The sequence below is a fragment of the Carassius auratus genome, chromosome 18 (genome assembly GCF_003368295.1).
Source record: "Carassius auratus strain Wakin chromosome 18, ASM336829v1, whole genome shotgun sequence".
NCBI classification, from domain to species: Eukaryota; Metazoa; Chordata; class Actinopteri; order Cypriniformes; family Cyprinidae; genus Carassius; species Carassius auratus.
Window position 1 is genome coordinate 12,341,193 of NC_039260.1, and position 16,018 is coordinate 12,357,210.

General features: G+C 38.9%; 1 protein-coding gene across 1 annotated transcript in view; it reads right to left on the reverse strand.

The window, feature by feature from the left end:
* LOC113118476 (leucine zipper protein 2) overlaps positions 1–16,018 on the reverse strand; it is a 135,518-nt gene that overhangs the window by 31,203 nt on the left and 88,297 nt on the right. The window contains exon 3 of the mRNA XM_026287688.1: positions 2,690–2,760. Coding sequence (XP_026143473.1) covers positions 2,690–2,760 — 71 coding nt within the window. The remainder of the gene's footprint in view (positions 1–2,689; positions 2,761–16,018) is intronic.

A 16,018-nucleotide genomic window follows, 5' to 3' on the forward strand; every position in this document is an offset into this window, starting at 1 on the left:
ATTCTAGTGCTTTACATGATTATGGCAACAATTTTAATGAAAAGCAGAATTTTTTTCTGTATTTTATCTGAAATCAAAATGTTCAACTCAGGCCCATGGCACAAACTCTGCAAAAATGATTATTTTAGTTTTTGCAGATTTCACAGCACACCTAAAAATGAAATGCACAAAATGACAATTTGTTTGGCTGTATCTAAAACACACAAATGTAAATCTAGTAATGTTGTAAGTATGCTGAAGCAACAATGGCAGCTTTAGCTTCTTCTACAAGTCTTTGAGCTCTTTTCAAAGGACTCAGCATTGCACCTGCTGTGCTATACCAGGTGCACTATGGTAAAAGTGTTCTGAGGTCATAAATATTGTGCAAGGAACTGCTGGAAAATAAATTTGCGTGGAAAGGAAGAAACCCAGAAATATGTCTTATTTATTTAAAATCCTAAAACCTTTTGTTTATTTGCAAGTTTCTATTAGATTTTGAATCCCAGATTTTCAGTTTGGTCACAGATTTTCGCAACTTGCAGGTGAAATACAGCATCCATTGTCATTCTCCTGACTTGTGTAATCACGAATGTCCATGGGGTGGTCTGCCCATTTCTTTTTCTACCAGGTATTGTCATTTTAATCAAGAGAGTGAAGGTCAGAAACTTCAGCACATCTGCCCTGAATTTCAATATCTGTCTGCTGTTGATTGGGGTTAAAAATAGAAGCCATTACGCACACCTGACACTGGGAAATTGAATTCTGTCACTAACTCTCCGCAGCAAACATGGTTGAACCTTGACGGATCCAGTCTGTTGCCATGATGCCACCACGAATGTTCTGTAGTTTTCTATCACTGAAAACCCATGACAATTTAATCTGATTTAAACCGAGACGGTCATAAAAGCTGTGTTAAAGAACCCTGTTGCTCTTGAACCTGGGAAATATAACAATCGCAGAGAGAGCCTTAGATGTATACGACAAATGGCAGAGCATCTGTCTACAGCCATACACATGTAAACAGTTGCTAACAGTCTCTAATTACTGATGTTGGTGTGTGAGAATGAGTAATTCGTTAAAGAGTCTCTCAAAGCACTGTTTCCTTCACAGTTCATTTCATCTAAAGTTGACTGAAACACCACATGGGCTGAGACACGTCGCCAAACATTTTAAAAATGAAAAATGCAATATATTAGTTTTTTTTTTCTTATTTGCTGGCACTGCTCAGTTGAAAAAGATCAAAATTAAATAATACATTTAAATAACTTGCATATTTACACCAGCATTCAAATGTTTAATGTTAGTAATTTGTTTTATTATTAATAATATTATGGATATTGTTGTTGTTATTTCAACAAGCATTACATCTATAAACATTGAGGAAACATAAATTATTTTGCAAAGTATTTTAGCACTAAAACCAGTTCCTAAATATGTGTAGTTAGGGGTATTCAAGAGGACTCCTAAGCCACTGAGAACAAATATTTCCAGCAAACATTTTAGAAACCTTTAATGATAATTGTCCTTTAATTTATGTCTTTTTCATGCACAAATTGGGCAAAAAAAAAACAGCTGTGCTTGTGTCAGGTTTGGTTTTGTTTTACATTTGCACAACATCTAGCAATGATTATTCTAGTCTGTTAATTAAAATATTGTGCACAGTATATGCATATCTGCTAATTGATTATGAAATGCTGACATGTAAGAGGCAGAAAATTAGCTAAACGTATTTGTTCACTGACTCTTAGCCTACATTTTAAAATCTTGATATGATTGTGGCAAAAAGTGGCATCCTTTTTCTTAATTTAAGATTTCTACCAATTCTTTAGTGGAAGTTGGTCTTATAAACCAATAGGTTTATAAGAGGAAACTCTTAGGAGAGCTCTTAGTGGTAAGATAAAATATTTTGTGAATACAACCTCTGAAGACTGAGGAAATGGCTGTAAAAAAATATAGTAATATTTCACATATTACTGTCTTTGGAAGAAAAAAAAAATGGCTGTATAAAATGTTATTTGACATTAAATATAAATTGTTATATTTGTATTATATTATGTTTGCCTGCTCGAATTCCTAGTTAGTCTCTGTAACACAGTAAAAACCTTCATAGTCACGGGAAGGAGGAGGCGGGAACCGGCGAACATTCAAATCAAACTTTAATAACCAAATAAACACCAAACAGCGCGACAGCCAACTCGAAACGCACAAACAAAACCAAAACCTGGTCCTCTCTCGTCCTTCACTGTCGTAACTCCTTTTTTATCCTTCCGGAGCTCCACCGTGCGACTCAAGACCGGTGAGTTGCGCAGGTGGAACTCATTTCCAATTACTCCACCGGCCTCGACCTATTCCCACGGCTCTCGGTCCGCCCCACTCGTCACAATCTCCTTGGTTACTCATTGGTTAGCCTAATTCTGTCCATCTGTTCCCGTTTAGTTCCCTTATTTACTCTGTGCATTTATACTCCCTGTTTGGTTCAGTTCTTTGTCTGAAATATATATATATTAAATGTTTCTAAATATGCCTGCTTTAGTTTGCTGGTGATGCGTCTAAATCTTAGTCTTTCTTAGAATTGTATCTTCATAAGTAAGTCATTTGTACTATGGCTCCGATCAATGGCTGAGAGTTAATGACACAGTGAGAGTTGCTTCAGGAGGAGCTGCGGAGAGAGTGCAAAAAATTGTCCAGTTGAGAAAAAAAAATACTTTACCTTTGCTTGTGACTGAGCTCCAGGATCCTCTGAACATCTTTCTTTGGCACAGCATCATCATTCTTAAGAGACTGTAGAGAAGAAAAAAAGAGAGTGGTTGTGACGTTTTGCTTTATAATATTGTATATTTGTGTTTTGTGAGTTTGAGCAGTTTATTTTTGGATTCAACATGGCAGGTGAGGCTGACACTGTCAGATCTGTTCCTCTGTAAAGATGTGACCACCTTCCGTAATGCTGGTTCTTACAGTAAGCCTGAAAAGACCAGTAAAGTCTCGAGAATGGTGCTTTGGTGGGGCAGTTCCAAAGCATCTGTTTCCCTCCTAAGAGAAACATCAGCGAGATCAGAGAGAGGAAATCTGACTAATTCTCATTATAGCCTCATTTCCATTTTCTTCAATCAGCATAAACTATGAATAATGAAATGCAAAACCTCGAAAGAAAAAAGATATTAAACCTTTCTCATTCAGATCATTCCTATAATTGTACATCTAAGAATTCTGATATTTCTGAGCATTACATTTTGTCATTAAGATATGTATATTTTTTATCAAAGTCAATGGAAAGTCATAGGCTATGTTGGCTAATTAAAAAAAAAAGAAAAAAGATTTATTTTCTTAATGTTGCAAGCAAGACAGTCTAAAAAGAAAGATACTGTAAATCCTGTAGCCTAATCAACATCAACATTATATCTAACAGGCCTAAATATCTATATATTGTAAAATAATTTCACCAGAACTCCTTCCTGTAGCAACCCAGACCCCCATTCATTACCCCTGGTGTTAACTCTTTCGCCACCAGCTTTTTTTTTTTTTTTTTTTTCAAGTTGTCAGCCACTGCCAGCTATTTTTATGATTTTCACAAAAACTTTATGGCCTCCGGTATATTTTGCTGTATGAATGTTTGAATATCCAATACACCAAAATATAGATCATTTTTTTAAATCAATGCTTGAGTATAAGTAGGTTTCATAAAAATGCCTAATTTTGAGCAAAAAGGTGAGAAAATCACATTTTGATCAAAAACTACATCTGGATAATATTCAGTGAAGTGAAGTGACCCATACTCAGATTTCAAGCTCTGCATTTAACCCATCCAAAGTGCACAAACACACATACCACAAACACACAACCAGTGTGTGACATCAAAACAGAGGTGACTTCAACACCTCCAAAGCTTGCATAGACATATACCCCTGCCTGGATCAACATTTTACTCCATAACATTATGCAGTTTATATGCTTTGTATTGCTGATGATCACATTATTTTTATATGCATCTGTTTACATGAGAGATCACTCGTTCCTCCGTCCTGTTAATATGTGTTTTTGTTCGGGAGGTTTTGTACTCATTCAGAAGATGTGTGATAGCACCCCCAAGTGTATAACACAAAACACAGAAAGGCATAAAAACTTGTCTGTGTCGTGGAAAGAGTTAAGGAACATCTTTCTTTGCTCCTTTTTGTACTTTTGTCAACGTAAGAACTAGATTATTCTTGCACCTGACGTCAAATAAGTAGCCATTTAAACAAAAGAAATCCAGAAAAGATCTTTAATAAAAAACATTAAGGCTTGTCATACCCCGCTGGTGTCAAAATACGCTGCCGGAAGGAGCACAGAGCCAAGAATAATCGACAGTCTTTATTCAGCCATCACAGGGGTAAACCCAACATGGAACACAGGAGGAAGACACACATACTGACTTGTAGACCCGACAAACATAGACTGAACAGACTAGGACCTTTACACACAAGAAAATTGGGGGAACACAGGTGAGAGGAATGACTAAATTAACGTGGACAAGGAACACATGGGAAAGAGACTAGGTGCAACTGGAATCACATTAACCAACCACGGGAGACAGAAACTGGGTCACATGGGCAAAGACACACATAATGAGTCCAGGGGTGTGATATTACTCCCCTCTCCCAGAGGGTGCGATTTTGCACCGTAGAAACAACATAGGGAGGTGTGGGTGGGAACTTTGTGAGGAGGTTCCAGTGGAGGACGGACCTCTGGGAGGGGGCCAGCAGGCAGAGACCACCGAGGAAGGAGCCAGGGAGGAGACAGGAGGGATCTGGAGCAGGAGAAGCCCAGCAGGACCCAGGCCACAGCCATAAAAACGGAGCTGATGGTGGAAGGAGCCATGGAGGAGGAATGGACGCCGACTCCAGGGGGCTGTCCAATGGTGGCGGGGCAGGTGGAGGAGGAGCCCAAAGCAGAGATGGAGAGCCGAAAAGCCAGGGTGATGGGAAGGATCCGGAGGTCCTAGGCTGAACCGATGACGAGGCAGCGGTGGAGCCTTTGCGACAGAAGTCTGAGGTGGACCCGAGAGTATGAAGAAGCCTGACAGAGACAGAAGGACGGAGGTACGAGGCGAAGCCAGAGGACTGGAGTCCTGAGGCACAGGATGGTCAACGCCATACCAAGGCAGAGCCGGGGGGACGAGGGAGCCAGGCGGAGCTTGTGGAATGTTGGGCCATGGAGGAGAGGAGGGAGCTAGGAGCCATGGTGGAGTCAACAGGTCAACAGGCCGAGGCAGAGTCGAGGCCTAGATCCATGAACAATACTGAGAAAAAAACTGAAAAGAAACGGAGGGTAGACACGCAATTTTAACGGTTTCAGTTCAGGTCTTATGTCACGCTATGCTGCCAGAAGGAACACAGAGTTGAGAATAATCTAGAGAGTCTTTATTCATCCAACACAGGGGTAAATGCAAAAACAAACATAATGAGTCCAGGGGTGTGACAGCTGGGTTACACTTTATTTTTTCAACAGTTTCCTTTAGACTTTCTATGAACTAGAAGTAATTTTGAAACTTTGTTAACTAAATTTAATTAATTTGTAACTACTTAAAAAAATGGTATGGTTAATAGAATAAGTTGACATGTACTTGCAAAGGTACTTATATTCAGTGGAATGTCTGTTAGGACAGGGGTTTTCAAACTGTTGGTCGCGACCCAGAATGGAACAAGGTGGGTCGCACAAAATCACTTGGCTGCAGCTAAATTTGCATTTCAATGACACACACACTCACACAGTTAAGTCTAGGGCTGCACGATATAGCCTACCAACATTAATTACAAATTGCAATATCTTTAGTGTGATTTTCGAATTGCAATTAAGTCTGCAATTTTAAACATGTGTTGTGTGTTTTGAAGCGCGGGAGTGGATGAGTTGTAATAACAGTGAGGGTCTCAAAGCAATGTCATTATTAAAAGGTTCAATCGGTCCACATTATTAATGAGAAAAAACTCGCTCACTTCAATGCACTGTATTCTGCATGAGATTGCATACACCAGGAAATTCTAATATTACGAAAATGGGATCAGATAGGTTGTTCATTCATTTCTATCATCTGTTTTGAGAACTCTGCACCGTTTTTGTAAAAAAAAAAAAAAAAAAAAAAAACTGTTTGTAAAAAGCACTTCATATGTATGTGGTGAGAAGGGCACAAATGCAGGGTTAATTGTAACACTACAAGATTTAAACGTTTCACATAACATTTTTCCTTGGCATATCATATCTACTGTATGAAGATATTGGTGAACATTTATTTAACCATTGAAAATTTTAATTCTGACTGAAGTAAATTTTTCATCTTGTTTTGAGTGTTTATTTAAAATGAGACACATCTGTTTATTTTTTTTACCTATTTCACAATTATTTTCATCTCAAAACTGTTTTAGATAGTTTTACTTGGCTTCGTTTGCTTTTCTAAAAAAGACTTGGATTATGCTCTGCTCTCCCCTATACACACACTCAGAAGGACCATGAATGCATTTTCTGCGCTGAATACCGCAATGAGTTTACTCGCAGCACAGATTACAGTTCACTGGAGTGAGCCTGTTTCAGGTTTTTATGGACGTTTAATATTTTAATGTCTTTAAATAAATAAAAATATACTTACATATTAGTAGTGAAATTTTACAGATGTACTCTAAAATTAAATGGTTATGTTTCTTAAATACTTAATTTCTGTCATATCAAAGTTTTAATAAAGATTAGGCTTAAAGTAATGTGATTTGTTTATTTGTTTTTTTTATTTTTTTATCTCAAATACTTTGATGGGTCATGAAATAGATTATACCTGTCTAGGTGGGTTGTGGAATGGAAAAGTTTGGGAACCCCTTTGTAAGAAAACACTCAAAATAAAGTGTGTGAAGATATTAAGCAGTCAGTCTACTAATATTAATGACTGCAATTCAATTCAATTCAAGTTTATTTGTATAGTGCTTTTTACAAAACAAATCGTTACAAAGCAACTTTACAGAAAATTATGTTTCTACAATATTTAGTAGTAGCTAGTAGTTTGTGCACATTTGACAGGATTTTAGAAAAAATAAAAATAATAATAATAATACAAGTCGTAGTCAGCTAGACGATGAACTATCAATATTATTAATTAAGTTATTATATGATGCAGTCACACATTTAGCAATAATTGTTAGTTCTGTTTGTTGATTCAGGGTTAGCATCATCTGAGGTCCTCTGAGGGTCAGCATCATCTCTTCTCAGGTGTTCTGGATCCAGACTGGAGCTTGTGTATATCCTAGTTACCACGGGATGTAAATGGCGAAACATAGAAACTAAATAGAGACATCATTAGCATAGCTGCTGATCCAACAAAGTAAAATTAGTTTAACCCAAGCTAATGAATAAAAATGCACCTTTGATCAGATGCAACTACACTCACAATTTAAAAGATACATTATTCGAATGCTTGGCGAAAGAGATGTGTTTTTAATCTAGATTTAAACAGAGAGAGTGTGTCTGAACCCCGAACATTATCAGGAAGGCTATTCCAGAGTTTGGGAGCCAAATGTGAGAAAGCTCTACCTCCCTTAGTGGACTTTGCTATCCTAGGAACTTCCAAAAGTCCAGCGTTTTGTGACCTTAGGGTGCGTGATGGGTTGTAGCGTGGTAGAAGGCTAGTTAGGTACGCAGGAGCTAAACCATTTAGGGCCTTATAGGTAAGTAATGATAATTTGTAACTGATACGGAACTTAATAGGTAGCTGACATGTATGTGCAAAGTTACTTATAACTAGTCGTGGCCTAATGGGTTCAAGTCTCGGCCTGGCAATACTACGACTTAGGTGCCCTTGAGCAAGGCACTAAACCCCCAAACGCTCCTCGGGTGTTGGAGCGTTAGTGACTGCCCACTGCTCCGGGTGTGTGTTCACGGTTTATGTGTATACACTGCTGTGTGTGTGCACTCTGGATGGGTTAAATGCAGAGCACAAATTCTGAGTATGGGTCACCATACTTGGCTGTATGTCATGTCATGTCATGTCACTTATAGTTAGTAGAATATCTAAAGTGGACTATCATGTGCTTACCCTGTGCTGAACCGCTTTGGTATCATCATTTTTACCCCACTTTCAATGATGCAGTATGTTATATGACAACTAGTGGTTTAAATGGGTACTTCAGTCCAAATTAAAAATATTGGAGGGAGTTGTTTCTCCTGTCTGCTCGTCCTCAGTCTCAGTGCTCAGACACACAACAGCAGGGGTATCCCAACTTGTTCCTAGTGGGCCATTGTCCTGCACAGTTTATCTCAAACTTGCCTCAACATACCTACCTGGAAGTTTCTAGTATGCATTGTAAGTTGTGTTGACAAAATTACCGACTTTGGTATCAGCAGTGTTGGGAACGTTACTTTAAAAGAGTAATTAGTTATAGTTACTCACTACTTGTTCCAAAAAATAACTGCGTTAGTAACTGAATTACTCTATAATAAAAGTAACTCGTTACCAGGGAAAGTAACTATTTGCGTTACTGTAAAAAAAAAAAAAAAAAAAAAAAAAAGAAAAGAAAAAAAAAAAAAAAAAGTTGCTACATGTCAGAGTTTGTACTTTTTTTTTTTTTTTTGCAGTTTTCACAAGTCAGTTGAAATGAGTAGAACAGACAGGTACATAACTTTCAATATTTATTCCACGTCAACAGACAGCAAGAGTTTCATCCTGCACTTCAAGTATTATCTTTGTATGAAACAGTGTTGGGAACGTTACTTTAAAAAAGTAATTAGTTATAGTTACTCACTACTTGTTCCAAAAAGTAACTGAGTTAGTAACTAAATTACTATATAATAAAAGTAACTCGTTACCAGGGAAAGTAACTATTTGCGTTACTTTAAAAAAATAATAATAATAATAATAGCTATATGTCGGAGAATTTTTTTTTTCTTTTTTTTTTCAGTTTTCACAAGTCATTTGAAAAGAGTAGAACAGACAGGTGTGCATACATAACTTTCGATATTTATTGCACGTCAACAGACAGCAAGAGTTTTATCCTGCACTTCAAGTATTATCTTTGTAAGAAATGTGTTTTTGGCCAATAGCTTTGTAGATGCGTGTCACACATTACATGTACACATTACATGCACGTTCTTGCCTTTGACCACAATGAATTTGAAGTAGTGCTTATATCTCCACCTTGAAAATGCCAACTTTTCATTGGATTGCTCCTGCCTCACCATTTCTGCTGCTGCGAATCTGTGTAGCTGTTGCGTTTGTGTGAGGCGCCGCTGGCGCGTGTGCTGGCATGGGCGTAAAAACAATGGCTCTGATTGGCTACCATGAAACATATGACTCTGCCTTAGCCAATCATAATCGCTTATCTCATTATTAACCCACCTGCTCACTCGCTGTGTGAACCCAGCCCAGGTGAGCGTTCGGATTCCAGTTTATTAAATCAATTCATAGTAACGCACCGCATTTAACGTTCAGTAACGTTAACAGCATTGTAATGACAGGAAAAGTAATTAGTTAGATTACCGCGTTACTGAAAAAATAACGTCATTACCTAACGCCGTTCTTTTAAACGCCGTTATTCCAAACACTGGTTATCAGTCAGTATAGAAATTTAAAAAAATGTCCGATTCCCGCTAACATTTGAGTGCTGTTGAGCGGATTCTTAAAGACAGCTGATTGGCCATTGTGTTCACACTCTCAACAGATATGAATGTGATTATTTAACATGATCATTGCTTCACGCTCTTCACTAAGTGCATTTTCACATCCATAGCAAGCATTCTGATAGGAAAGGATGACCATGATTTTGGACTGTCTGCAAGGACGCTCCCCTAAACTTACACATAAATTCATATGACTTCACCTCATCATATGATATCACCTCATAAACTACGAAATAGCATTTTATTGGTAGGCAATGAGCCTTACACTTATTCTAAATAATACAATATTATGATTATGGTGTTTACGTGAGTTGCTTTTAGAATAGTCCTTTAATGTTCCCATTTTACATGTTACAGTACATAGATTGATTAATCGTTATTAAATCCCCATGCAACGGCAGCTGACGTCCCCTTCAGGATTTCACGTACAGTATAAACATATTGTTCATCTTTGTTTTGATGCCATATACAGTTTGGGTAAAAATCTGTTTCATTTTTAATTTTCTGAAAGCTTCAATTGCAGTAAATGTTTTTTGTAGTGTTATTTGTGCAAACAGAAGATAACATTGTAGACATGCTCTTTTGTTTGCCGTCAAACAGTTGACCACTGTCATGTGTGTATCCTATCGTAAAATGGCGAAAAGTCACAATACAATGGTACACAATGATAATAGTGTGATGTCCTGTAAGGTGTGTCTAAACTGCACTTTGATAATGCGACTAAAATAGGAATACCTCATGTCTAAATTCGATTTGTGGTTACTTTGAGTATGGTTTTAGCCGGATTAAGGAAATAAAAAATCTCTGTTTACATGGTAGATTCTTAATCAGAGTATTGTCTTAATCGTGTTAAAATCTAAATAATTTTGTCAGTGTAAATTTAATCCATGTCTTAATATGTATCTGGTTTATAGGGTTTTTTAATTGGATGCTGAGGCTTTTTAGCACAGGTAAAATATATCACCTCTGACCCAGTTTGTTTGCTGGCTTCCATAACTGCAAATATGCTGTATTATCCACTAACTGGGAACCAGGGGTGTCAAAATACTGTGTTGAATAAATTGGCAGTGGGTGGAATCACATAGACCAAAACAAAAACAGACATTCAGACATGGAGCGCACATTTAAAAAGAAGAAACAAATATGTGAACTTATTATGTTTCCTAGTTTCCTAATGTCTGCAATATTTATGCTTGAGTACTGTCAAAAAATTACTTACATCACCTTTATCCCCATGTTTAACACATATTATCCCACATAATTACGTTACTGAATTTCAAATATGTAGCAGCACTTAAAACATCAGCACATCACTTGACTTCAGGACACTTTCAGATGTGACACGTATTGGCCATTACTGTTGCTTTGTCGCTTTCCCATTCAGACTGCTCTGTGTTTCCAGTGAATAACAGCAGCAAAGCTTTGTCAGGGGAAGACCATCTGTGCAGCTGTTGAGTTGTATTGAGATTGGCATTGCAGTGTCTATTCAGGCCAATCTGGCAGGAATGTGCCGGCACAAACCCACAAACCCGTGCCAAGACTACAGGCTCCATCAGGCAAAGTTTAATGATGATCAGCGGCACTCTGGGGAGATCTCATTATAAAAATAAACAGTATGGACAGTAAATCTGCTCTACAAAAAGGTTAATCAGTCACATATACATAATTGATCATGCTAAAAAGGTCATAGTTGATCATGCTTTTACAACAAATCCACTGGAGATTTCGGACTTGAACTCAAGGGATGTAGCAGTTCGGCTTAGGGCCAGGTTGTCTCCGGCTGCGGTCCAGCAGTCGAGCCTCTGAGGTTTCTTTACTTTTGCATATCCAACTAAGCGGGCACATAACGTCCTAACAGAACCATTAAACTTATTTGTCCATTACTGTGCATTCTCATAGAGGAATCATAGGAGAAAATTCACAGAGTGACCAATTGAATTTCAATGAACAGTTCATCCAAAAACACAACTGCATCAAAATCATGATGACCCATTTCAGTGATAGATATATTTTTGAGAAACAAAAGCTCTTTTAAACAATTTCTGTAAATTTTATTTACGCTGTTATTGTCCTTATCCATTAACGCTCCAAGCACTACAGCAGAACAATAAATCGCTTTATGAATTAGATTGAATGCATTTGGAGTGTATGGTTTTTCTCAGACACCAGTGCTTGGTTGAATGCCATTATACAAGGCAATCAAGTATTTGATTGACTGGCTCAGATGCCTGGAATAATGCATTCTCTTTGTGTCTAATCTGTTTCCATATGTGCCAGCACTGCTTTGCAGGTCCACTTGCCAGGTTTACTAATGCACTTTGTTGTTGTTTTTTTGTTTGGTTTTTTGTTTTTTAATAGTTGCTTGACTAATTATTGGTGGTATTCTACTGTATTTTAACTAGTAGTATTTTGTGCATTGGTTTAGTGGATTCTTACATTTACAGTACAAAATCCAACAAATTATTGTTCTCATAATGATTTAGTAGTTTGCTCACACAGCATGTAATAGGGTGCTTTTATTTGCAATTGCTAGTTCAGCCAGTGTGTTTACGCATCTACTTGAGTAACAAACATTGCAAAGCACATGAAATAGGATTTATTTGTTAGATGTGAATATTTCAGAGCAACTGATTACACTATGCATGCTCAGTGAGGTTCATGCTTAAAGAGACTTTCATTTACCAATTACATGTGACTTACTTTCTTCTGTAACACAAAAGCATAGGATATTTTGAAGAAGGTTGGTAACCATACAGTCACCAAACTTCCATTATATTAATAAAAACATTAAGTCACAAGAAATATCTTGTCAAAGTCAAAGTCAAAGTCAAAGTCTGCTTTATTGTCAATTCTTCCACATACAGAGAATTGAAATTGCATTACTCTCAGACCCTAGGTGCATACAGATAACACTAACTGTAGAGTATAAGATACAGATAAGCACAGATTACAAGTAAAATATGAATATATTGTAACAGAAATGAGTCGAACCAGACAAATTAAAGAGTCTATCAAAGCTGTATGCATTGAAACACGAGAGCCGAATTCCTCAGGAAGTCATAAATCAGTTCTAGTGCCACAAGAACCAAGCAAGATGACCAACCAACTTGTTCACACAACAGCTTTCAACATGAACACCACTAGAGCAATTATTTACAATTTCAATTTGAAGAAGAGATTGTCAAATTTGTTGTTCATAATTGAAATGCAACGCTGGACATCACATGAAAACCCATGAGAGTACTGCACAAGTCCCATTGAATGCTTGGTAAGATAAACATATGATTTATGACACCCCCCGAGCCAAGACAATATCTGATTGGTCAAGACAACATTTGAGGTGTGGCCAACAGGCCAGTTTAAATACCTAGGACATCGTAAAATCTTTGCTTTTAGTTCTAGCATTGCTTGTGCTATCAGTCATGCCTTGCTTTTAGTCTGTTTTTAGTCTCCAGCTATGCTGCTGCTACTTAGCCACGATGAGAAGGAACACAACCTAGTCTCGTCAAACTTTATTTATTTTCTTTTCCGTTTGAGAGTTTCGTGTTCTGAGTTAAGTTTTGTAACGTCCGTTCAACTTCAACCAGCCCACACGACTCTGCACTTTCAGCCAACGCCCAACAACCACGGGCTTCCCAAGACGTCACTTCAGAGACTGAACTTCCAGCCAATCAACGACCTCGGGATAGCCCTTTCATCGAGGCTCCTTCTTCACAGGAGATGCAAGTAACTTTACCTCCAGACTGTGACCTTTACTGGTGTATCTAATATAATTTTAACCTCAACGAGGAACTCAATGCGAGTGCTAATTACGTGATTGATGGTTGTTCATGTTTATGCAATTTAACGTATTGCTGTCAACTTGGGATTCCATATTTCCATTCTCTTAAACTCATCTTTCCCTAACTTTCGACCTTCTTGCAACTTGTGTGAATGTGTGTGTGTGTGCGTGTGTTTATGTGTTAGATTAGTTTATATGTCTTAGATTTATCTAATAAAGCCTTATTCATATTGAAAAGAGAAGTATCTTGTGTTTTGTGCTTACAGGTTAATGTCTTAAACTGCCGATCTTGTTACTGTGCTAATTGATAGTGTTTTCACTATAGTTTGGATATTAGTATCCAGCGCAGATTTGATGTTAAACGGCTCGTTCAGTGAATCGCAGTGATCAGCCGTGAAACAGTGATTCTGTTCAAATTCCCTTTAAAATCTTAAAAGATTCCCTTTGAGCTAAATTGACCTGTTTCCCTTACATTATTATGGTGGAGAATGTGCGGGCAGTTTAATCTAAATTGTGAGCATAAACAATACAATGTACAAATAAGGACATTTAAAAAAAGATAATTAAAGCAGCACAATGCACATGGCAGTTAGAGTGCAAACCAGTGAAATAAACAAATAGTACAGATGTAATGATTGTAGTGCAGATAGTTATTCGGTCTGATTAAAGTGACAAAAAGCTCAGAGAGCAGTTCTTTATTTAAACTGTCAGAAGAGGTAGTTGAGTGAGGTCAGTTCGATGCTCAATGAGTTAGTGAGCAGACCAATGCTGCGTAAAGTGATTGGGTCAGGTCACAGTGTGTTAGGGGGAGTGTAAGGACCTGGGGATGTGGGGGCTGGTGGGGGTGGGGTCGTCTGAGGGTCAGAGTTCAGTGGGGCATGGGGCAAAAAGGGGAGGGGAGGCAAGGTCAGGAGGGAGTTCAACTTCCTGACAGCCTGATGAATAAAGCTGTCCTTCAGTCTGCTGGTCCTGGGATGGAGAATCCTCAGTCTCCTCCCTCATGGCAGCAGACTAAAGAAGCTTTGTGTCAGGTGGGTGGGATCACTTGCAATGCAGTGGGCTTTGCAGGTGAGATGGGTTCCATAGATGTCCTGGAGGGAGGGGAGAGACACCAATGATCTTATCAGCTGCACTCACTATGTGTTGAAGGGTCTTGCAGGAGGTCACGTTGCATTCGCAATACCAAACAGTGATACAGCTTGTCAGAATACTCTTGATGGTGCCTCTGTAGAAGGTGCACATGATGGGGGCCAGGGTCCTGGCTCTTCTCAGTTTGCGGAGGAAGTAGAGAAGTTGCTGTGCTTTCTTGGCCAGTGCTGCAGTGTTGTCAGTCCAGGAGAGGTCCTCTGTAATGTGCAAATCCAGGAACTTGGTTTTTCTTACTCTCTCCACAGTCGCACCATTGATGGTCAGAGGAGCATACTGAGTGCGCACTCCCCTGAAGTCAACAACAATTTCCTTCATCTCTGAAGTTTGTCTCATCTCTGTTGCTAATGAGACCCAACACAGTCATGTCATCCGCAAACTTAATGAAGAGGTTGGAGATGTGTGATGGTGTGCAGTCATGGGTATGCTATGAGTAAAGAGAAGGGGGCTAAGCACACATCCTTGGGAGGCCCCAGTGTTCAGTGTGATGGTGCTGGATGTGTTGCTGCCGACCCGTACTGCCTGAGGTCTTCAAGTCAAAAAGTCCAACAGCCAGTTGCACAGCAAATTGTTAAGCCCCAGCTGGACCAGTTTTTGAGTGAGCTGTTGAGGGATGATTCTGTTGAATGCTGAACTGAAGTTTATGAACAGCATTATGACGTATGAGTCTTTTTTCTCTAGATGTGTAAGAGCTGAGGGAATTGCAGGGGCGATGGTGTCATCAGTCGAACGCTTGGATGATATGCAAACTGGTAGGGGTCCAGGGAGGTGGGCAGGACAGACTTGATGTGAGTAGCCATTCAAAGCACTTCATGAGAATAGGAGTAAGTGCAACTGGATGGTGGTTATTGAAGCAGGATGGAGACAGCTTTTTTCGGAACTGGAATGATGGTGATAGCTTTGAAGCATGTGGGGACAACAGCCTGACTTAGCAAAATGTTGTAAATGTTGTAAATGACATCTTTAAGTTCCGCTGCACAGTCTCTCAGTACATGCCCAGGAATGTTGTCAGGACCCAGAGCTTTTTGCTGCTGAGGGATCTCCTCATGCTGTCTCGGGACAGCATCATCACCTGTTTGCTGGGAGGATGTGGAGTCTTCTGTGCAGTGGTGCTGTTTTGTTGCTCAAAGCGAGCAAAGAAGGCATTCAGCTCATTCAGAAGGGTGATGGTGCTGTCACAGATCCGCGGTGGGGGCTTGTAGTCCATAATAGTCTGTATCCCCTGCCACAGGCTCCGAGTGTCTCTGCTGTCACTGATGCGATGGGCTATCCTCCTGGAGTACTGTCTCTTAGCCTCTCTGATGCTGTGGGATAGATTGGCCTGAGCTGTCTTCAGGTCCACCTCATCTCCAGCTCTAAAGGCAGCATTCCGAGCCTTCAGGAGTCTGTAGACCTCCCCTGTCATTCACAGCTTCTGGTTGGCCTGGACTTTGATGATCTCTGTGACTGTTACAACATCAAAACACTTGGTGATTTAGGAAGTGA